A 23,030-nucleotide genomic window follows, 5' to 3' on the forward strand; every position below is an offset into this window, starting at 1 on the left:
GTGCCATTGCACTCCAGCCTGGGGCACAAGAGCGAGACTTCGTCTCAAAAAACAAACAAACAAACTAGCAGATGACATGGAGTAGCTATAGCCTTTTCTGATAAAGATATATATTTAAGGTACAAATGAAAACAACTGAATAAACTCATTTCATAAAATATGACTGAAAAAAGGCGGCCGGCCAGGTGCGGTGGCTCATGCCTGTAAACCTGGCACTTTGGGAGGCTGAGGTAGGTGGATCATTTGAGCTCAGGAGTTCGAGACCAGCCTGGCCAACAGGGTGAAACCCTGTCTTCTACTAAAAATACAAAATCAGCCAGGCATGGTGGCGGGTGCCTAATAGCTCCCAGCTATTAGGGACGCTGAGGCAGGAAAATTGCTTGAATCCAGGAGGCGGAGGTTACAGGGAGCTGAGATCACACCGCTGCACTCCAGTTTGGGTGACAGAGCGAGACTTTGTCTCAAAAGAAAAAAAGCATGAATATACAATGTGTGTAATAATGTTAAATCAATAAATATTACCAAACAAAGCACCTGATCATTTCACTTAAATCTCTAGAAACGCACATAGTTGACAGTCAACTGTTTTTTTTAGTACCAGCTTATATCCATTAAAAAGGCTACTATTAAAAAACAAAATATAATAAGTGTGGGTGAGGATGTGGAGATACTGGAACCACTATGCACTCCTGATGGGAATATAAAATGGTACAACTAGGGTGGAAAACTATGGCGATTCCTCAAAAAGCTAACAACAGAATTACCATATGATCCAGTAATTTCTCTTCTGGAGATATACCCAGAGAACTGAAAGCAGGGTCTCAAAAAGATATTTATATGCCCACTTTCATAATAGCATTATTCACAGTAGGTAAAACATGGAAGCCACCCAAGTATACATCAACACATGAATGGATAAACAAAAGCAGTATATTCATACAATGGAATCTCATGGAGCCTTAAAAAAGAAAGAAATTCTGACATGAATGAACCTTGTGGACATTATGCTAAGTGAAATAAGCCAGTCACAAAATTACAAATGCCATATGATTCCACTTATGTGAGACATTTGGATCACTAAAAATCAGAGTCAGAAAGTAGAATGATGGTTGCCAGGGGCTGAAGGAAGGTAGAATGAGGAACAGGGAGTTCTTGTTTAATGGGTATAGAGTTTCAGTTTTACAAAACAAAGAGTTATAGAGAGGGATGGTGGTCATGGTTATGCATTATTAATGTATTTAATACCACTGAACTGTACCCTTAAAAATGGTTAAAATGGGCCAAGCACGGTGGCTCACGGCTGTAATTGAGCACTTTGGGAGGCCGATGTGGGCGGATCACTTGAGGTCAGGAGTTTGAGACCAGCCTGGTCAAACATGGTGAAACCCTGTCTCTACTAAAAATACAAAAATTAGCCAGGTGTGGTGGTGGGCACCCGTAATCCCAGCTACTGGGGAGGCTGAGGGAGGAGAACCGCTTGAACCCAGGAGGCAGAGGTTGCAGTGAGCCGAGGTGGCTCCATTGCACTTCAGCCTGGGCAACAAGAGCGAAACTCTGTCTCAAAAAAAAGGTTAAAATGATAAATTTTGTTATATACATGTTAATACAATTTAAAAAATTGAAAAAGCAAACACCCTTTTTGGGAAATTTAGAGAAAATCGCCTTTGATTTGGGGTCTGCCTTTTATCTAGGTATATATGGTAATTTAAGTTACACAGGACCAGGGAGGTTTTTCCTTTAAAAGAGCTTCATACATTACTCAAATGTGAGAAACATTCTTAGACCCTTCGTTCTCCCCAGAGTGAACATCCCATCAGTTAACCAAAGAGAGCTATAGTTCCTTCTAGTTAATACCACTCCTATCCAACCTTTTCTATGTCCACTGCTACAGTCTTAGTTCAAGCCCTCAACATCTCTTCCATGAATTACTGTATCTCACATCTCATGGCCCCCTTTGATATAGTCATCCCTCCGGTATCCATGGGGCACTGGTTCCATGACTGTCCAAGGACACCAAAATTTGAGAATGCTCAAGTTCTTCATATAAAATGGTACAGTATTTGCAAACAATCTATACTTTAAATCATCTCTAGATTACTTATAGCACCTAATACAATGTAAATGCTATTACACTGTACCTAATACAATGTAAATGCTATTACATTGTACCTAATACAATGTAAACAGTTGTTATACTGTACAGAATAATGACAAACAGAAAAGTCTCTACGTGTTCAGTAGAGATGCAACAATGTTTTCTTTTTCCCTGAATATTTTGTTTCTTTGTTGCTGGAGTGCAGTGGTACGATCTCTGCTCACTGCAACCTCTGCCTCCCAGGTAGCTGTTCTGTTGCTGCCACCACACCTGGCTAATTTTTGTATGTTTAGTAGAGACAGGGTTTCGCCATGTTGGCCAGGCTGGTCTTGAACTCCTGACCTCAGGTGATCCGCCTGCCTTGGCCTCCCAAAGTGCTGAGATTACTTACAGGCATACGCCACTGCACCCGGCCTTTTCCCTGAATATTTTCAATACGCAGGCTAAATTCACCAATACGGAACCCACAGATATGGAGGGCCGGGTGTACCTTCAACACAGCAAAATAATGTAAGTTCAATTGTCTGTCTTCCTATTTCAACAGTTCTGTATTTCTGATTGAAAAAGTTTTAATCCCTCTCAAGCTGCATACAAGATTTGTTCCTTACCCCTCCCATTTTATATCCCTCTACTCTCATCTCACCTCTGTACCATCCCCTTCAACCACATGGACCTACCGGCATCATCTAGGCAGTTCCCTTGGTAGGACTTTATAAAGCCCTATCTTTGCATGATTTGGATAGTGGTTGGGACAACAAACCAAACACCCAACTTTCTGTTACGTTCTGAACATTTCCCCTCCCTCCTCACTCTGAAGCAGGAACAAATATATACTTTTCCATTGAGTCATAATCTTTACCCTTGTCTCTGCTAGCTGCTCTGTCTCTCAGACTTTAAAAGCTCACTCAACTAGCGCAAATCTCACTTTCCTCATCCCAGTTATTTCTTCCTAAGTTCTCAGTGGAGCTGAACCAAAAGTTAAGTTGTAGTATATACAAATTTAACATTCTAACCATCAGAAAACACTTTTAAAAAATGAAATATCAAAACAAAAACACAAATGCAACTTTTTGAAGGAAAGGAAAAGTTCTAATATCCCCACAGCCAACCTTATGTAACTAAATACAAATTCTTGGGGCAAAAACAGCACAAATTTGATAAACAATTTCAAGACACATATGCTACCATATTCTTACTCATAAAACCTGAGGCTTTGTTTCAGTGTTTCCCTAATATTTGTACACTGCCTTCCAGTTACACTCTGTTGTATTATCATACTTTTTTTTTTTGAGACAGAGTCTCGTTCTGTTGCCAGGCTGAAAAGCAGTGATGCGAATCTTGGCTCCCTGCAAACTCCACCTCCTGGGTTCAAGTGATTCTCCTGCCTCAGCCTCCCGAGTAGCTGGGACTATAGGCGCACGCCACCACTCCCAGCTAATTTTTGTATTTTTAGTAGAGACGGGGTTTCACCATGTTGGCCAGGATGGTCTCGATCTCCTGACCTTGTGATCCGCCTGCCTCAGCCTCTCAAAATGCTGGGATTACAGGTGTGAGCCACCGCACCCAGCCATATTATCATACTTCCTAAATGCTAGTCTATACAAGTTCAGCAGGCTGGGCGCGGTGGCTCACACCTGTAATTCCAGCACTCTGGGAGGCCGAGACGGGTGGATCACGAGGTCAGGAGCTCAAGACCATCCTGGCCAATATGGTGAAATTCCATCTCTACTAAAAAAATAAAAAATAAAAAAATTAGCTGGGCATGGTGGCACGTGCCTGTAATCCCAGCTACTCGGGAGGCTGAGGCAGGAAAATCGCTTGAACCAGGGAGTCGAAGGTTGCAGGGAGCCAAGATTGTGCCACTGCACTCCAGCCTGGTGACAGAGCGAGACTTCATCTCCAAAAAAAAAAAAAAAAAAGTTCGGGAACTACTGTGCTCTACCATTTTAATTTAGACAGCAGCTGAAAATTAAAGGTTTCTTACAGGAAGACTACTTTCGGCTGTTTGTCCTAGCAGAGATGCACAATCTGTTAACATTTGCCTCCCAATGAACCCTAAAACTAGCTTCTCAATGTATGGAGCAAACTTTCTTTTCAGAGAATTAAGTGGTCAAGTTCACATTATTTTGGCTCTTCTCTAAGTGCTCACACCACATCACAGTACCACAAAAAAGCAGAAAGAACATGTTGATGGTGAAGTGAAGCTCACTTCTGCCATAACAGCAACCAAGGCTGGCTACTTTCATTCACAAACTTATCTGGTCATAGGAAATTCAACTTACACCGGGCACGGTGGCTCACGCCTGTAATCCCAGCACTTTGGGAGGCTGAGCGGGGGGCGGATCACCTGAGGTCAGGAGTTGAAGACCAGCCTGGCCAACATGGTGGAAATCCATCTCTACAAAAATTACCCGGGCACGATGGCGGATGTGTGTAATCCCAGCTACTCGGGAGGCTGAGGCGGGAGAATTACTTGAACCCAGGAGGCAGAGGTTGCAGTGAGCTGAAATCGCGCCACTGCACCCCAGACTAGGCAACTGAGCAAGACTCTGTCTCAAAAAAAAAAGAAAAGAAAAAGGAAATTCAACTTAAAAATGCCACTGCATACAAATATTGTTGCCACCCTTTCTACCACCCTTCATCTACCAGAACTCCAATGCCACTGCCAGGGGAACCATTTAGAGAATCTGTGGGTTCTGATGAGAATCAGAACTTGTGAAGTCAATCCTCAAGCAAGCAGGCCTGTCAACATTTTAGTCTGCCTAGCCCAAAAGTCTTTTCCTAAGTGCATATTTTTTTTCCACGTTATTATGCTACCTAAAATACTTCCAATTCAGAGATTAATTTGGGTAAACAAACATTCTATTTAAAAATATGAAGACTTACTAGAGTTAAGGATGTATCAATCATTTCATAACATAAATTAATTCAATCATATTGCCTTCTCTTAAAAGCTATTAACAATACAATTAGAGTTGATATACAGAGGAAAAGGGTGTTGATTTAGAAGAAGAGGGATGTAAGTAGCCTTAGTGTCACAAGTGCCTTTTGGGGGAGAGGTAAGAAAGGCCTGCAGTACCACGTAAGGGCAACTTAGGGCATGAAAAGACACTGAACACCTGGAGCCATAGACACAGCAGGAAGTTAAAATAAATGTACAGACAGGTGCGGCGGCTCACGCCTGTAATCCCAGAACTTTGGGGGGCCGAGGCGGGCGGATCACAAGGTCAGGAGATCGAGACCATCTTTGCTAACACGGTGAAACCCCGTCTCTACTAAAAATACAAAAAATTAGCTGGGCGTGGTGGCGGGCACCTGTAGTCCCAGCTGCTGGAGAGGCTGAGGCAGGAGAATGGCGGGAACCCGGCAGCGGAGCTTTGTGAGCCGAGAACGCGCCACTGCACTCCGGCCTGGGTGACAGAGCGAGACTCCATCTCAAAAACTAACTAACTAACTAACTAACTAACTAACTAACTAAATAAATGAATGTATAAAAACCTTTGCCTCTGCCCTGTCTTATGCCCAGTAACAAAGAGAAAATATTCTTCAAATTCCCTTCTGTACTCATGCTAAGGAGTACAGAAGATATGATTTAATAAGAGCCTGGAAACTACTCAGCTAAACCTGGGTTTGACTTCTACTTCTATCATTCACTAGTGTGACTCTGAGTAAGATACTAATTTCTCTAGGCATCAGTTTCCTCAGTTATAAAATGGGGATTTATCAACTTCATGAAGTGCTACCGTGAATTAAGAGAATTCAGCTGGGCGTGGTGGCTCACACTGTAATCCCAACGCTATGGAAGGCCGAGGCAGACAGATTGCTTGAGCTCACAAGTTTGAGACCAGTCTGGGCAAAATGGTAAAAAAAAAAAAAAAAAAAACCATCTCTACAAAAAAGATTAGCCAGGCATGGTGGCACACGCCTGTAGTCCCAGCTACTTGGGAGGCTGAGGTGGAAGGATTGCTTAAGTCCAGGAGTTTTGAGGCTGCTGTGAGCTATGATCATACCACTCCAACCTGGGTGACAGAGCAAAATCCTGTCTCTAAAAAAAAAAAAAGAAAAGAAAATTCACATTAAAGAACTTGGGATACCTCTTAATTAGCAGTCTGCTATTAATAAAGACTGGCTAGGCACAGTGGTTCACTTGAAGTCAGGAGTTCAAGACCAGCCTGACCAACATGTGAAACCCTGTCTCTGCTGAAAATACAAAATTAGCTGGGGGTGATGGTGGGAGCCTGTAATCCCAGCTACTCGGGAGGCTGGGGTGGAAGAATCGCTGGAACCCAGGAGGCAGAGGTTGCTGTGGGCCGAGATCACGCCACTGCACTCCATCCAGCCTGGGCAACAGCAAGACTCCGTTGAAAGAAGGAAAGGAAGAAAAGAAGGAAGGAGGGAGGGAGGGAAGGAGGGAGGGAGGGAAGGAGGGAGGGAGGGAAGGAGGGAGGGAGGGAAGGAGGGAGGGAGGGAAGGAGGGAAGGAGAGAAGGAAAGAATGACGGAAGGACGGACAGACAGTCCCAAGTTTACAGTACTCTATACATAAATGACATGGAAGTATAAAGTGTGAATATATACAGCTTATGGAGAAATACATTTTTGACAGTAAACAGGCGGAGAAAGACATCTCAGTTTTCTTTATCTCATTCATCTGATGCTATGAACATGTGTCTCACTCAAGTTAAACACTCATTTTTTTAAAAGCAGTACAATGAAGACAGCAAAAAACTATTACACTAGAAAAAAGTGAATGGTATGCATAGAGAACAAAATGATACATGAAAGGGATCTGCTTCAAAGAAATCTGTAACAGCACTCCAGTGTGACTGAGAAGCATTGAGAGCTGATATAGAGGCAGTAGAAAACTAAATAGAAGTACAGTACGTATTCTAGAATTTCTAAAGATTCATAGGTCTATAGAGCTAAACATTAAAACAGAAAGGATTCTACGGAGAATGACATTACGACACAACAAATAAAACTATAGTAAAGGAAATAACAACTGTAATATTTTGGGGCAGATGATGTCAACATTCAGGGTCCAGAGTTAGAGGACAGGGAAAGACTATTTTGCCATCCTATCTACAATCTTCACACAATCATTTAATGCGAGAACCTAACCTTTAGGGAGCATATTCCTGAGATGGTGCTACCATACCACATCTGAGGTCAAGCGCGGTGGCTCACGCCTGTAATCCCAGCACTTTGGGAGGCCAATGTGGGTGGATCACTTGAGGCCAGGAGTTGGAGACCAGCCTGGCCCACATGGCGAAATCCCATCTCTACTAAAAATAACCAAAATTAGCTAGGCCCGGTGGCGGGCGTCCACCTACTAGGGACGTCCCAGCTACTAGGGAGGCCGAGGTGGAAGAATCACTTGAACCCAGAAGGCGTAGGTTGCAGTGAGCCAAGATCACGCCACTGCACTTCACTCTGTTGCCTGGCAACAGAGCAAGACCCTGTCTCTAAATAAATTAAATAAATAAATAAACAATGTGACAGGATGACTTCCATCTTTGGAGTCTGTCAGGATAGTGACCTGCAAGAGCTTTCCAAAGAAAGTACCACTACACATGCAGATTTTTTAAAAGGAAGCACATGCTAAATCTTGGTTAAGTCTGAACAAAGGCAGTGCTAGAAAGAAGCCCATGAAGCAAAGTATACCATCCACTTTCTTAAACAAAGCCAAACTGAGCCATCTGTTCCCGTATCATCAGTTGTTCTTAGCGTATCACTTAGTGAATCATTTTAGAAACAGGAGCTAACTGAAAGATAATTAAAGGTTCCAGTGGTTCTTAGTGTCAAAGCACTGGAGGCATTCAGTAACATGAGAGACCATTTCTGGGGTTTCATGCCTGGGGAGTCGGGGACACTCTACCGGCATTTCGTGGAGAGAGGCCAGGGGTGATGTGGTGGACTGAAAAATGTCCCCCAAAAGACTACTCGAACCTTCATTTCAGACTTCCAGCCTCCAGAACCATGACAGAATGAATGTGTGTTAAACCACTCAATTTGCGGTAATTTGTCAGCAGTCAAAGCAACTAAAAGTGTTAAACTTCTGGAACAGATAGAACAGTCCTACTGTAATTGCCAATAACACTACCACTGAGCTACACAGAGGAATATGAAGAAGTGAAGGTTAACTGAAAGGGAAGAGGAAAAGTAAGGAGGGCTAAATGATGTAAGCAAAGGAACACTGATAAACAAGTTTAGTGAAGTTACACATTTTACCCACATTTTACCTATACACCCAAGAGGTACTTAACAATTTCTGATGATCAGCTGTAAAGAATTTGGACTTCTGTCTTACTACAGTTAGAAGAATATACCTATTTTTTTAAGGGGGGGGCTAATAAAACAAGTTTGACAAGTTTACGATTTAAACTATTTGCAAACTTGTTTAAAATGGGCTTTTTGGGACTGGGTGTGGTGTCTCACATCTGTAATCCCAGCACTTTGGGAGGCCAAGGTGGGTGGATCACCTGAAGTAAGAAGTTCGAGACCAGCTAACACTGCGAAACCCCGTCTCTACTGTAAGTACAAAAAAAATTAGCCAGGCGTGGTGATGTGTGCCTGTAATCCCAGCTACTCAGGAGTCTGAGGCAGGAGAATCATTTGACCCCAGGAGGTGGAGGTTGCAGTGAGCCAAGATTGCGCCATTGCACTCCAGCCTGGATGACAGAGCAAGACTCCGTCTCAAAAAAAAATTAAATTAAAAAACGGGCTTATTTTGAGGGTCCAATATTGTAGGCAGCAGCAGGGTGGCTTAATCTAATCCAGTCATCTATACTCCACAACAGGAGTCCTACTTTGTTTCTCACCACATGAACCCCCTTCTAAAACATCCTTTATCTGTCCTTCTCTCCATCTGTTTTACACTTGCTACTGAATGGCACCAAAGGGCCTTACTTAACCCAGCTGTGGCACACAACTTATGATGGCCATTCTCATGCTGCTATCTCCTAGTTTATACTCTTATGCATATTGTCTACACTACTCGCAGTGCCAAAAGACGGACAGAGATCATCTCTTCACTACCATCCAGAAACCAAAGTATAGCAGTCACAGAGACTTTTAAAAACAATCATCATCATCCCTCCACAGAAGTGACAGGGACAAGAGGTTACTTTTCGGTTCCACATTTTCCCCAGCAATGATACCAAAGTAAGCTAAACTATTTGCCAAGGGTATGGGAGTGGATGACAGTTGTGAGAAATAAGCTGAAATTTTAACCTCAGTCTCTAATCCTGGAGTTTTTAAGCTTCAAATATTGAAAACATTTTTAAATGCACACCAGAAAAAAACTGAGTACAGAGAAATCAAATTACTAAGTTAGGGGATAGATAAGGCAAACATTCATTAGTTCACAAAAGGAGCCAATGGTGCCAGAAGTAGTGCTAATGGTGGGAAATGCATGCACCCAGGAGCCAAGATGCCAGAGTTCCAGGCCCTGTTCTGCCATCACCTAGGCCAGTACTACCCAAATGGTAGTCCTTAGACCAGCTATCTCTTACTAGTCTGTGACAAGATAAAAATACAAATTCCAGTGGAAGCATTCAGAAACGTTTACAGCAATTTGAGAGAGTAATTTTATGTCTGTTGAATCTCATAATTAAAAGTTGGGGCTTGAAAGATTTATGGATGGTGGCCGGGTGCGGTGGTTCATGCCCATAATCCCAGCTGAGGCAGGGGGATTACAAGGTCAGGAGATTGAGACCATCCTGGCCAACATGGTGAAACCCCTGTCTCTACTAAAAATACAAAAAATTAGCTGGGCGTGGTGGCAGGTGCCTGTAGTCCCAGCTACTTGGGAGGCTGAGGCAAGAGAACAGCTTGAACCTGGGAGTGGAGGTTGCAGTGAGCCGAGATAGCACCACTGCACTCCAGTCTGGCAACAGAGCGAGACTCCATCTCAAACAAACAAACAAAAAAAGATTTATAGATGGTAAGTTACTACATGAAAAATGCCCCAAATCATTAGTCACCTGAGAAATGCAAATTAAGACCACAATGACATACCATTACACACTTATTGAAATTGCTTTAAAAAAAAAAAAAAATGGCCAGGTGCGGTAGCTCACGCCTGTAATCCCAACACTTTGAGAGGTTGAGGCAGGCAGATCACTTGAGGCCAGGAGTTGAAGACCAGACTGGCCAACGTGGTGAAACCCTAGTCTCTAGTAAAAATACAAAAATTATCCAGGCATGGTGGTGCACGCCTGTAGTCCCAGCTACTTGGGAGGGTGAGGCAGGAGAATCGCTTGAACCCAGGAGACAGAGGTTGCAATAAATCAAGATCACACCACTGCACTCCAGCCTGGGTGACAGGGTGAGACTCCATCTCAAAAACAAAAGACAAACAAAAAAGCCCAGGTGTGGAGGCTCACACCTGTAATCCCAGCACTGTGGGAGACCAAGGCAGGAGTTTGAGACCAGCATGGGCAACACATGGTGGTGTGTGCCTGTAGTCCCAGCTACTCAGGAGGATCACTGACCCCAGAAGCTTGAGGCTGCAGTGAGCTATGATAACACGGCTGAACTCCACCAGGGGCAAGAGAATGAGATCTTGTCTCAAAAGAAAAAAAAAAGACAACTAAAAATACCAAATGATGGCAAGAATGCAGAACAACTGGAACTCTCTTTTATTACTATTTTTTAATAGAGATGGGGGGGTCTCTCTTTGTTGTCCAGGTTGGCGTCAAATTCCTGGCCTAGAGCAATCCTCCCGCATCAGCCTCTCAAAGCCACTAAACTTTCCAAAGTGACTTTGGAAAGTCACTAGACCAGAAAGTCACAAATTATTTGTCAGCTTCTTAGAAAGTTAACATAACTATTATTACATGATCCAATAAACACACTCCTAGGTATTTATCAAAAGATATTCACACACTTGTACAATACTGTTTTTGGCAGCTTTATTTATAATGTCCCCAAACTGGAAAGTGTCCTTCATTTGATAAATGCATAAACAAACCACAGTATAACCATACAATGGTATACTATTCCCCAATAAATAGGAAGGAACTACTAACCACGACAACATGAATGAATCTCAAACACAATAGTTTAAGAGCAAGAAGCCAGACTCAAAAGGCTACATATTGTGATTACACTTACATGACATTCTGGAAAACAGGAGACTAAAAACAGATTAGGCTATGGGCAGCCCAGCCCGCCAAGTCCTCGCCTGGCTGCACGCCAGCCTGATCAAGCCATAGCCAGAGGACACACAACAGCCCAACGTAGCGGGGCCAGTCACCACCTGGTCTGGGGATCATCTCTACCACAAGGGGCTAAGGTACAGCTGCCCTGGGGAGCACGGAAGGCCAGGCATGTGGGCTAAACTGGCAGGCCACCGCAACACGTAAACGTTTCCACGCCAGCAAACATTTACTGAGTATCTACCATGTATAAGAACATTGGCAACAAGCCCTCCAACAGGCCGGTCCCTGAGAGGAGCATGTGGACAGTGCCTGTGTGGGCCAATGGACCCTCTCTGGAGCTGCAGGGCCAGCCATCCCACTGGGATGGGTGGAGCTGGCCCCCTCATCCGCTCCAGATTGTGGCCGGGCCACTGTGCCTCCTTTCTTGGCTGTGATGGGCCTTGGGGTACTTGTTCCCCTCCTGCCTGACCATCAGGTGCCAGCTGGTTTCACTGTATCCTTGGGAAACTGTGGAGCTGGGGCATGGAAGAGTGGGGACATGGCAGAGGCCTGAAACTCAGCTCAGAGCCTCAAGGAGCACAAGGTGGGGCACAGCAGGACAATACCAGTCTTGGAGACCAGCTGCTTACCTGCCTGGCCTCCAACCCCCATCTGACTTATCCACCTGACAGGGTGAGTGGATAAACCCAAAGTACCTTGGAGCACTTAAAGTCCTGCATGGATGTGAATTTTATCAACTCTAAGATTCTGAAGCACCACGGGGACAGAAGAGAGCCATCTTGAAGCTAATTGTGTTAGCTAAACAAAGGACTAATTAGAGACTAATTATTCCATTTACAAAATAATTTTTCACCTTTTTTTTTTTTTTTTTTGAGACAGAGTCACACTCTATTGCCCAGGCTGGAGTGCAGTGGCACGATCTTGGCTTACTGCAACCTCTGACCCCCAGGTTCCAGCAATTCTCCTGCCTCAGCCTCCCGAGTATCTGGGATTACAGGTGCCCACCACCATGCCCGGCTCATTTTTTGTGTTTTTAGTGGAGACGGGGTTTCACCATATTGGCCAGGCTGGTCTCAAACTCCTGATCTCGTGTGATCCACCTGCCTCAGCCTCCCAAAGTGCTGGGATTACAGGCGTGAGCCGCCGCACGTGGCCACTCCTGACTTAAGTGCCATGGTGCTCTCCTGGTTTTCCCCCTACATCTTTGGTTTCTCCTGAGTCTTCTCTGCACTTTCTTCTTTGCAGTCCCCCGGATGCTGGTGTTCCTTCAGCACTGTGTCCTGGAGTCTACGATTTCCCACACTACACTCTCTCCTGCAAGATGCCAGCCTTTCTCTTTTCCTAATTTTTTTTTTTTTTTAGAGACAAGGTCTCTCTCTGTCACCCAAGCTGGAGTATAGCAGCAGGAGCATAGCTCACTGCAGCCTCAAAGTTCTGGGCTCAAGCAATCTTCCCAAGTCAACCAGGATTACAGGCACATACCACCAGGCCCAGTTAATTTTTTTTTACTTTTTGTAGAGACAGGCTCTTTGCTATGTTGCCCAAGCTGGTCTTGAATTTCTGGCCTCAAGCAATCCTTCCACCTTGGCATTCCAAAGTGCTGGGATTACCGGTGTGAGCCACTAGGCCTCGCCTCATCCATTTTTATAATCTTTTTTTTTTTTTTGAGACAGAATCTCGCTGTCACCCAGGCTGGAGGGCAATGGCGCGATCTCAGCTCACTGTAACCTCCGCCTTCCAGGTTCAAGCAATTCTCCTGCCTCAGCCTCCTGAGTAGCTGGGATTACAGGCACGCGCCACCATGCCTGGCTAGTTTTGTATTTTTAGTAGAGACAGGGTTTCACCATGTTGGTCAGGCTGGTCTCAAACTCCTGACTTCAGGTGATCCACCCGCCTCGGCCTCCCAAAGTGCTCGGATTCCAGGTGTGAGCCACCGCACCTAGCCCCATTTTTATAACTTTAACTGCCATGAATATGACAGATTTCTCACTCTTCTTTCTAGACCCAAATATTCATCTGCTTGAACAGCTCCATCTGGAAGTCCTATTAGCAGCACCTTAACTTATCCAAAACTGAGCTAACCATCTTCTCCCCACACCTTTCCGCTATTCCATACCTTCATAAATAGCACTGTTACATACCTAGGTGTCCAAAACAGAATCCTAAACTTCATTTTGACTCTGATTTCTTCCCATACCTTTCAGAGTCCACTTCTCCGCCACTAACTTTTTTCAGGACTATCTTTCTTGGGTTAATATAACAGCCTTCTACTGATCTCTGTGCCTATCTCATCTCCATTATAGCCAAGTAACTCTTTCTTTAAAAAAAAAAAAAAAAAGCCAAATCAGATGTGACTCCTTTTTTAATAAATAAAATTTTAATACATTTTGTAGAGTTGGGGTCTCACTATGTTGCCTAGGCTGATCTCAAGCTCCAGGCCTCCCACCTCAGCCTCCCAAAGTGCAGGAATTATAGGTGTGAGCCACAGTGCCCAGTCTCCCTCCTCTAATTAAAACTCTTGACTCCCCACTATTCTCAGAATAAAGCCAAGATTTTTTTTAACATGCCTTACAAGGCCCAACCCAATCTCCCATTTATCTCTTGAGGCCCATGTATTGCACTAGCTGTGCTTTACTCATTTGGAATTATCAATTCCCTAAACCGATTGTCTCCCCTCTCTCATCTCTGTCTGTATACATGTCTGCCCAATTCTCCTCCAAGTCTCTGCATGTTTCTCCTGCGAGAACATCTTCCAGATTTTAGATAAAGAATTATTTATTCTGGGAAGGCTTTCTTGATCTCCCTCTTTTGTGCTCCAGCATTAGCTCCTTACCATTCTCTCACTGTATTCTAATACCTATTCATGTGTCTCTATTCCTGTTAACCTTTAAGCTTTCTGAGGACAGACACCATGCCTTGCTCACAGTTGTATCCTTAAGATGTGAACCACACCTGGCACGTAGCAGTCTATCAATAAATGAATCTACTAGTAAGATTCCATTCACAACTCAAAATTACCTCCCTTAAATTTCTGAAACTTCAGCCAGGCATGGTGGCTCAAGCCTGTAATCCCAGCGCTTTGGGAGGCCAAGGTGGGTGGATCACCTGAGGTCAAGAGTTTGAGACCAGCCTCGCCAACAAGATGAAACCCCATCTCCATTAAAAATACAAAAAATTTAGTTGAGTGTGGTGACGTGCATCTGTGGTCCCAGCTGCTTGGGAGGCTGAGGCAGGAGAATCACTTGAGCCGGGGAGGCAGAGGTTGCAATGAGCCAAGATCGCACCACTGCACTCCAGCCTGGGTGACAGGGTAAGACTTCGTCTCAAAAAAAAAAAAGAAACTCTGAAACGTATCCCTTATTGAAACTATTCTTAAAATTCCTGAAGTTTTCTCTTAACATCTATAATACTGTGACCACCTTTCCAGAGAACTTAATCATATTTTAATATTAACCCAAGAGAAAGGAAATGTTCTCTTGGGCCTCTGCCCGGCCGCCCCATCTGGGAAGTGAGGAGCGCCTCTGCCCGGCGGCCCCATCTGGGATGTGAGGAGCGCCTCTGCCCGGCCGCCCCGTCTGGGAAGTGAGGAGCACCTCTGCCCGGCCGCCCCACCTGGGAAGTGAGGAGCGCCTCTGCCCGGCCGCCCTGTCTGGGAGGTGTACCCAACAGCTCCAAAGAGACAGCGACCATCGGGAGCGGGCCATGAGGACGATGACGGTTTTGTTGAAAAGAAGAGGGGGAAGTGTGGGGAAAGGAAGGAGAGATCAGATTGTTGCTGTGTCTGTGTAGAAAGAGGTGGGCATAGGAGACTCCATTTTGTTCTGTACTAGGAGAAATTCTTCTGCCTTGGGATGCTGTTGATCTATGGCCTTTCCCCCAGCCCCGTGCTCTCTGAAACATGTGCTGTGTCAACTCAGGGTTAAATGGACTAAGGGCGGTGCAAGATGTGCTTTGTTAAACAGATGCTTGAAGGCAGCATCCTCTTTAAGAGTCATCACCACTCCCTAATCTCAAGTACCCAGGGGCACAAACACTGCAGAAGGCCGCAGGGTCCTCTGCCTAGGAAACCCAGAGACCTTTGTTCATGTGTTTATCTGCTGACCTTCTCTCCACTATTATCCTATGACCCTGCCATATCCCCCTCTCCGAGAAACACCCAAGAATGATCAATAAATACTTAAAAAAAAAAAAAAAAAAAAAAAAGAATTTGAATGAGGCCAGGCGTGGTGGTTCACACCGGTAATCCCAGCACTTTGGGAGGTCGAGGCAGGAGGATCACCTGAGGTCGGGAGTTTGAGACCAGCCCGACCAAAATGGACAAACCCCGTCTCTACTAAAAATACAAAATGAGCTGGGTGTGGTGGCACATGCCTGTAACCCGGGAGGCGGAGGCTGCAGTGAGCCGAGATCATGCCTTGCACTCCAGCCTGGGCCACAGAGTGAGACTCCATCTCAAAAAAAAAAAAAAAAAAAAAAGAATATGAATGGAAATTGGCCATAAAGCTAAATACTACAAACGTGACAGTTCCTAATTTTTATAATAAATATGCACTCATTCGACAATTTGAAAGATTAAGGTCTCTTCTACAACTGAGGTTCTATAATTTTCTGAAGTATGTGATTGCCACTATGCACAAAGCTCTATGAATTTCTGTACCAGTAACCTCTTGTACTCTTCTTAGCCTCCACTTTCTATGCCCTCACATTTGTCCTTAGACTGCTAGTTTTTCACCTGTTCTATAGTGTCTATGTATCCCTCACCTTCACTCCATGAATTATTCTGATTACACATGTGCACTAGTGTGTATGTGTGGTGGATGTCAGCCCAAAGTTGGTGCTAATGGAATACTGCCATGGCTCAAAACATTTTTACTTTTATTTACTTTTTTTTTTTTTTTTTTTTTTGAGACAGGGTCTCGCTCTGTGCTCGCTTCAGCAGCACATACACTAAAACTGGAGACAGAGTCTCACTCTGTCGCCCAGGATGGAGTGCAGTGGCTTGATCTCGGCTCACTGCAACCTCCATCTCCTGGGTTCACGAGATTCTCCTGCCTCAGCCTCCTGAGTAGCTGGGACTACAGGCGTGCGCCACCACGCCCAGCTAATTTTTGTATTTTTAGTAGAGACAGGGTTTCACCATGTTGGCCAGACTGGTCTCAAGCTCCCGACCTCCGGTGATCCACCCGCCTTGGCCTCCCAAAGTGCCTGGGACTACAGGCGTGAGCCACCGCACCCGGCTTCAAAACATTTTTAAAAATTGCTCTTTCAGAATAGATCCAGCTGCATATTTTTCCTTCATGTTTTGAGAACTGATATGACTTCTGAAAGTTTTCAACAGTAATTCAAAGCCATGTATGATAAATATCAGAGGAGATCAAACAGTAGTATTGTAAAATGTGGAATGACTATAAAAGCAACAAGATTGGTTTTCTTATGCAGCTTTAAATGACACTGAAAGCATCAGTGGGGCCGGCTGCAGTGGCTCACACCCATAATACCAGCACTCTGGGAGGCTGAGGTGGGCAGATCACTCGACGTCAGTTTGAGACCAGCTTGCCCAACATGGTGAAACTCCATCTCTACTAAAAACACAAAAATCAGGCGGGCATGGTGGCTTGAGCCTGTAATCCCAGCTACTGGGGAGGCTGAAGCAGGAGAACTGCTTGAACCCAGGAGGCGGAGACAGCAGTGAGCCGAAATCACGCCACTGCACTCCAGCCTGGGTGACGAAGTGAAATTCTGTTGAAAAACAAAAAAAAAAAAACAAAAACAAAAAACCCAAAAAGCAAGCATCAATGGTAAACCATACTGTATACAGCTTCTCAGTGTGGTTACTTCAAAAGTCATCACCTCTCTTGGCCACCTGCTAATCGGTGTGACCATGCAAAAAAGGTTTGTGGCATAATGTTAAGTGAAAATTTCAGAACTGTGTATTTTAGCTGGGCATGGTGGCACACGCCTGTAGTCCTAACTGCTCTGGAGGCTGAGGCAGGAGAATCACTTGAGCCCAGGCGGTAAAGGATGCAGCAAGCAATAATTGTGCCACTGTACTCCAGCCTGGGTGACAGAACAAGACCATCTTTAAAAAAAAAAAAGGAAAAAAAAGAAAAAGAAATCTCAGAAATTGTATATACTATGATCCACAATGTAAAAATAAGTATACAAACAAGAAGTGGAAGATAATATGTAAAATAAATATTGCTGTTGTGAGAAGGAGAATTAGTTCTTTTCCCTTTTATCAAAATTATTTCGGCCAGGTGCAGTGTCCCACGCCTGTAATCCCAGCACTTTGGGAGGCCAAGGTGGGTGGATTGCTTGAGCCCAGGAGCTCAAGACCAGCCTGCGCAACAAAGTGAGACCCCATCTCTACAAAAAATATAGAAAGTTACCCTGGAGGCTGCAGTGAGCCGTGATCACACCACTGCACTCTAGTCTGGGTGGCAGTGTGAGACCCAGTCCGTCTCAAAAAAAAAAAAAAAAAAAAAAAAGTTGTTATGATATTGTCTTTTTTAATCAGCCATTACTGAACCAGGCACAGTGATGTGCAGCTGTAGCCCCAGTTACTGGGAGGGCTGAGGCAAGAGGATGGCTGAGCCCAGAAACTGGAGAACAGCCTGGGCAACAAAGAGAGGAGACCTCCATCTCTTAAAAATAAAATAAAATAAAATAAAAAATCAGTCATTAGGCCGGGTGCGGTGGCTCACGCCTGTAATCCCAGCACTTTGGGAGACTGAGGCAGGCAGATCCCAAGGTCAGGAGATCGAGACCATCCTGGGTAACACGGTGAAGCCCCGTCTCTACTAAAAATACAAAAAATTAGCCAGGCGTGGTGGCGGGCACCTGTAGTCCCAGCTACTCGGGAGACTGAGGCAAGAGAATAGTGTGAACCTAGGAGGCAGAGCTTGCAGTGAGCCAACATCACGCCACTGCGCTCCAGCCTGGGTGACAGCGAGACTCCATCTCAAAAAAAAAAAAGAAAAAAAAAAAGTCATTATTTCATACTCACTGAATCAGAGAGAGATCTGTTCTATTCAGTAAGAATTAAGACTTTTCTAAAATCTTTCAATTTTCCGTTCTATTTCTAAATGCCAAAGAAAAGATAAGACTCACATTTATTTTTATTTTTTTCTTTTTCATTTTTTTTGCTCCTGCCTAAGGACTCACATTTTTGATGATGCATTTGTTTTTACAAGAATATTGAGCTTCCAAGTAAAATCTTTGTGAAATCAGAGCATAAGCTATTAAGGTCACTAAAATAAATATAAAATACCTTTTAATTATAAACACTACGATTAAAACGTATGTGGAGAGAACCCCAAAAAATTTTTTAAAACATGTAAAAAAGGCAAAAAGAAATCAATCATGTGTTTCTAATGGTTAATCACTATTTTGTAAAAAGAATCCCAAAAATTATCAATAGAAATTCACAATATTTCAAGAACACTCAAAGGTATTTTCCCTCTGTAGATTTTCAGATACCACTGTCTACTGATTGAGGGACTCCAACTTGATCCAGCAATCAAGCTATGTAGACTAACAGAAACAGAATTAAAGCAATTAAGTGAGTCAATTCATCTCATCACACTTTGGTTTTTGTGTGTACCTAATAAAAATGTTGCAACAGAAGAAGTAATGCGGCGTTAAACCAATCAGAGTTTGGGAAGAGTAGTAATTAGCATAAGAAACTGAAAATTAATTAAGTGGCTTTTAGGGCCAGGCGCGGTGGCTCACGCCTGTAATCCTAGCACTTTAGGAGGCTGAGGTGAGTGGATCATTTGAGGACAGGAGTTCAAGACCAGCCAGGCCAACATGATGAAACACCGCCTCTACTAAAAATACAAAAATTAGCCGGGCCTGGTGGCAGGCGCCTGTAGTCCCAGCTACTCGGGAGGCTGAGACAGGAGAATCGCTTGAACCCGGGAGGTGGAGGTTGCAGTGAGCCAAGATCGTGCCTAGGCGATCTGCACTCCAACCTGGGCGACAGAGCGAGACTCTGTCTCAAAATAATAATAATAATAAGAAGAAGAAGAAGAAGAAGAAGAAGAAGTGGCTTTTTTTTCTTTTTTTTTCTTTTTTTTTTTTTTTGAGAAATGGTCTTGCTCTGTTGCCAGGGATGGAGTGCAGTCGTATGATCTATTCACTGCAGCCTTGAACTCCTAGGCTCAAGCAATCCTCCCACCTCAGCCTCCCCAGTAGCTGGGACTACATGCCGGTGCCACTACATCCAGCTCATTTTCTTTTTTCTGTAGAGATGGGGCCTCACTATGTTTTGCCCAGGCTGGTCTCCAACTCCTCGCCCCATGTTAATCTCCAGCCTCCGTCTCCCAAACTGCTAGGATTACAGGCGTGAGACACCACGCCAGGCCCAAGTGGCATCATAAACCACCTCTAGGAAATCTAAAGTATTAATAATGATATTCACTTCTCTATCAGATTGACTGCAAAGATTTTTCTATATAAGCATAATGCAGCAACACTAACTTATATACACAATAATCTTCTCCATAGCAATGATTTGTTAGACATTAGGAAATCCTTTACATATTTAATATAATAATCCAATCCTTTATATCTTCAATAATCCAATCACAAAGTTTAAAAATATTAAGAGAAGCTATCATGCAACTCCTCACCCCAATTTTATTACAAATTTTACTTTACTTAACTTTGACCTGATGTTCCATGCCCACAAGCTAGATAACAATGCGTCAAATATCTCGTTATCATTGCAAAGCAAAAAAATAAAACTAGCTTTAATATAAAACGGTAACTAGTATACAACCTGTAGTAGTTAAAACAATATAAAATTTTACTTAACCAGATATTACACGTTAAACTCTAGGAACATTAACAGTGGAAACATTCTCCGCATCTAACAAATTACGAGATAAAGTATAGATCCGTTGAGAGAGGGAACTAACATTCTGACCTCCTTCCAAAATGACAAACTAGAACGGCAAAATTACACTCAGGCACATTGGAGTACTCTTCTCTCAAATCACTCCACAGAGAACTTCATCATTTGCTCCGCCCTCTAATAACTCATGCAAGAAAAGTTCAGCACCATCAGAGAGAAACAAGACAGAGAGAATTCATAGAATAGCTTTAGGGCCTTTCCTCCAGGCGGTAAGAGGATCTGCGTGTGCCCTTCGCAGGGGTCCAAAGGGAGAGAACAACCTAGGCCTAGGGTTTCGGGGATACTGACACCCAGAAACAGATTTTCTCTCAAAGAAGTTTCTGCCGCCATCCCTATCTTATCAGCAGGAGGCCTCGGCGCCATCGTCTCCGTCTTTATGATTTTATTATGGGGAGGTGGGAAACGCCACCCTGGATTCCTCCAGGCCTCCCCTATTCAGCTTGGGGGTTCCCCCTCATTCTTCCCTCAAAGCGTCAGTCCCTGAGGTCCTCCTCAGCACCCCCCGCTGCTGGCGGCCTGTCCCCCGTGAAGTGTAAAGGCACTGCCGAACCCACCGGCCTCGCCGTGAAGGCGGGAGGGCCCGAACCCGCCAGGGCCACGGCAATGGCTCCGAGGGGCCCAGAAAGGGGAAGGGCAGGCCGGGGACCGGGGCAGAATGACCTGGCCGGGGAAGAAAGGAAAAAAGGAGGTGAGGAGATGCACCGCACCGCAGGGCTGCACAGAGAAGGGAAGATGATGAAGGAGGAGGAGGAGGGCGGTGGCCCGGGTGCGGCCCCCCACTCCTCCCGCCCCCGGGTCCCCGGGCCGGCGGGGGCGGACGGACTCGGCCCATTCCCAGGTCTGGGCTGGCGGGGGGTTGGGGGATCTCCCTCCACACTACTAGGAGACAGAGAACGAGGGTATCGGGAGCGGCGGGGGCTGTCTCCCGCCTGAACCCGGAGACCCCGACGCCGTCGTCGCCTCTTCCTCAGGAGGGAGGACGGGAGCTGTGGGTAAAGCCCGAAGGAGGAATGCCTGAAGGTAAGGGGAAGCCCGGAGCAGACCCGCCGCCCGCTCCGGACCCCACTCTCCACCTTCCGGTAACCGCGTCTCTTACCGGTGATGGTGGTGAACTGTTGAATTAACCCCTTCAGCGCCGAAGACGCCGCGGAGCCCCCGTGGGCAGCCATCTTACCGCCGCCGCCGCCGCCGAACAACAACACAGACACACACGGACTGCCCTCCCCCACCTCGCCGTGCGGTGTGCGCAGGCGCATTGACCGCCCCTCAAGCCCCGCCCCTCCCGCCCCCAGCGGTCTGCGCAGGCGCATTTTCCCACCGGGCCGGCGCGCTCCCCGCTCTCCGGTTGGCTGCTCGGTTGCTGCCTGCTCAGTGCATCCTTTTTGCCATTGCTGGTGCCTTCCTCCCCGGGCTCCCAGGCTAGCCTTGCAGGCGCGGTGTCGATTCCTAGATTCCGAAAGAAGCTTCGGTCTCGGCAGATAGTTCTTCGCATTTCAGCTTCGCAAGCTTTATTGACAGAGCCAGCTGCCGATGACAGCATTTTTTCTGTTTTGCGGTTCCACCGCACTCTTAGGTTTCCTGCAGGTCACATCAAAATGCAAACCCTACCTCCTCGCTTTGAAGCGACTCTCCCCGTACTCGCCCCCCAGCCTCTAAACTAATGGCTTAGCTAACCGATTGTGGCGAGTGAAATACCAGAACCGTTCATGCCAAAGAAAGCACTTAGCGCGGGGTTGCCACCCAGTAGGTTTTCATAAACGATTGTTTAGTCTGCTTTTCTTAAATAAATTGGCCATCACGTCTCCCGTTAGGGTCTTAATGAGACCCCAAGAGGTGTCATTTGTATAAAAAGAAACTCTGTATATGCAGTAGAGGAAAGAAAACATATAGAAAGGAGACTGGAAAAGTGTGCTCAAAACGCTGGTAATGGTCACCTCCAGAGAAGAGAACGATCGGGACGATGGTCAAAGCGGACTTTACTTCGAGTTTCTTATTTATCTTTTTATTTTTAAACAGACATTATTGGCCGGGTGCGGTGTCTCATGACTGTAATCCCAGCACTTTGGAAGGCCGAGGTGGGAGAATCGCTTGAGGCAAGGAGTTCGAGACCAGACTCGGAAATATATCAAGAATCCATCTCAAAAAAAAAAAAAAAAAAAGATATTCATGTGTTACTTGAATAATTTTAAGTATTTTGTTAAACAGTTACATGAGCGGGGTGCGCTCAAATCTAATAATCCCCCACCTTGCCCATAAAGTTAAAAGAGATTCTGTGTGATTCCGTTTGTTTTAGCCTCCCACCTTCCAACCTCCACCCACATATTTTGCATCTTCATAGGAAAATGGCCCAATAAAAGATGGGATGAGCTGTCTGAAGAATTGACACATCCTAAGAGTAAACATGCTATTGGGGAGAATTAAGAAAGAGCCATGTCAAATCAAGGGGTATAGTTTTTTGTTTTGTTTTGTTTTGTTTTGTTTGACAGGGAGTCTCGCTCTGCCGCCCAGGCTGGAGTGCGGTGGTGCAATCTCAGCTTACTGAAAGCTCCGCCTCCCGGGTTCAAGCGATTCTCCTGCCTCAGCCTCCCAAGTAGCTGGGATTACAGGCACGCGCCACCACGCCCGGCTAATTTTTGCATTTTTAGTAGAGACGAGGTTTCACCATGTTGAGCAGGCTAGTCTCAAACTACTGACCAAGTGATCCGCCCGCCTCGGCCTCCCAAAGTGTTGGGATTACAGGCGTGAGCCACCACGCCCAGTCGGGCTGTAGTTTCAAGAAGATATGATTGATGTAAAAGAAAGCAGACTCCAGTAATCCCAGCACTTTGGGAGGCCGAGGCGGGCGGATCACCTGA

The 23,030-nt window shown here is 45.1% G+C and overlaps 1 protein-coding gene and 1 pseudogene across 2 annotated transcripts in view; one reads left to right on the forward strand and one right to left on the reverse strand.

Annotated features, from left to right (window-relative positions):
- UBXN7 (UBX domain protein 7) overlaps positions 1-21,444 on the reverse strand; it is an 83,129-nt gene extending 61,685 nt beyond the window's left edge. The window contains exon 1 of the mRNA XM_054480498.1: positions 21,272-21,444. Coding sequence (XP_054336473.1) covers positions 21,272-21,431 — 160 coding nt within the window. The 5' untranslated portion in view covers positions 21,432-21,444. The remainder of the gene's footprint in view (positions 1-21,271) is intronic.
- On the forward strand, positions 18,409-21,978 carry LOC129032750 (collagen alpha-1(I) chain-like; annotated as a pseudogene). The gene has a single exon (XR_008501453.2). The product of XR_008501453.2 is annotated as a collagen alpha-1(I) chain-like (transcript).
- Positions 21,979-23,030: the final 1,052 nt, after the last annotated feature.

This window comes from Pongo pygmaeus, chromosome 2 (genome assembly GCF_028885625.2).
Source record: "Pongo pygmaeus isolate AG05252 chromosome 2, NHGRI_mPonPyg2-v2.0_pri, whole genome shotgun sequence".
Taxonomy (NCBI): domain Eukaryota; kingdom Metazoa; phylum Chordata; class Mammalia; order Primates; family Hominidae; genus Pongo; species Pongo pygmaeus.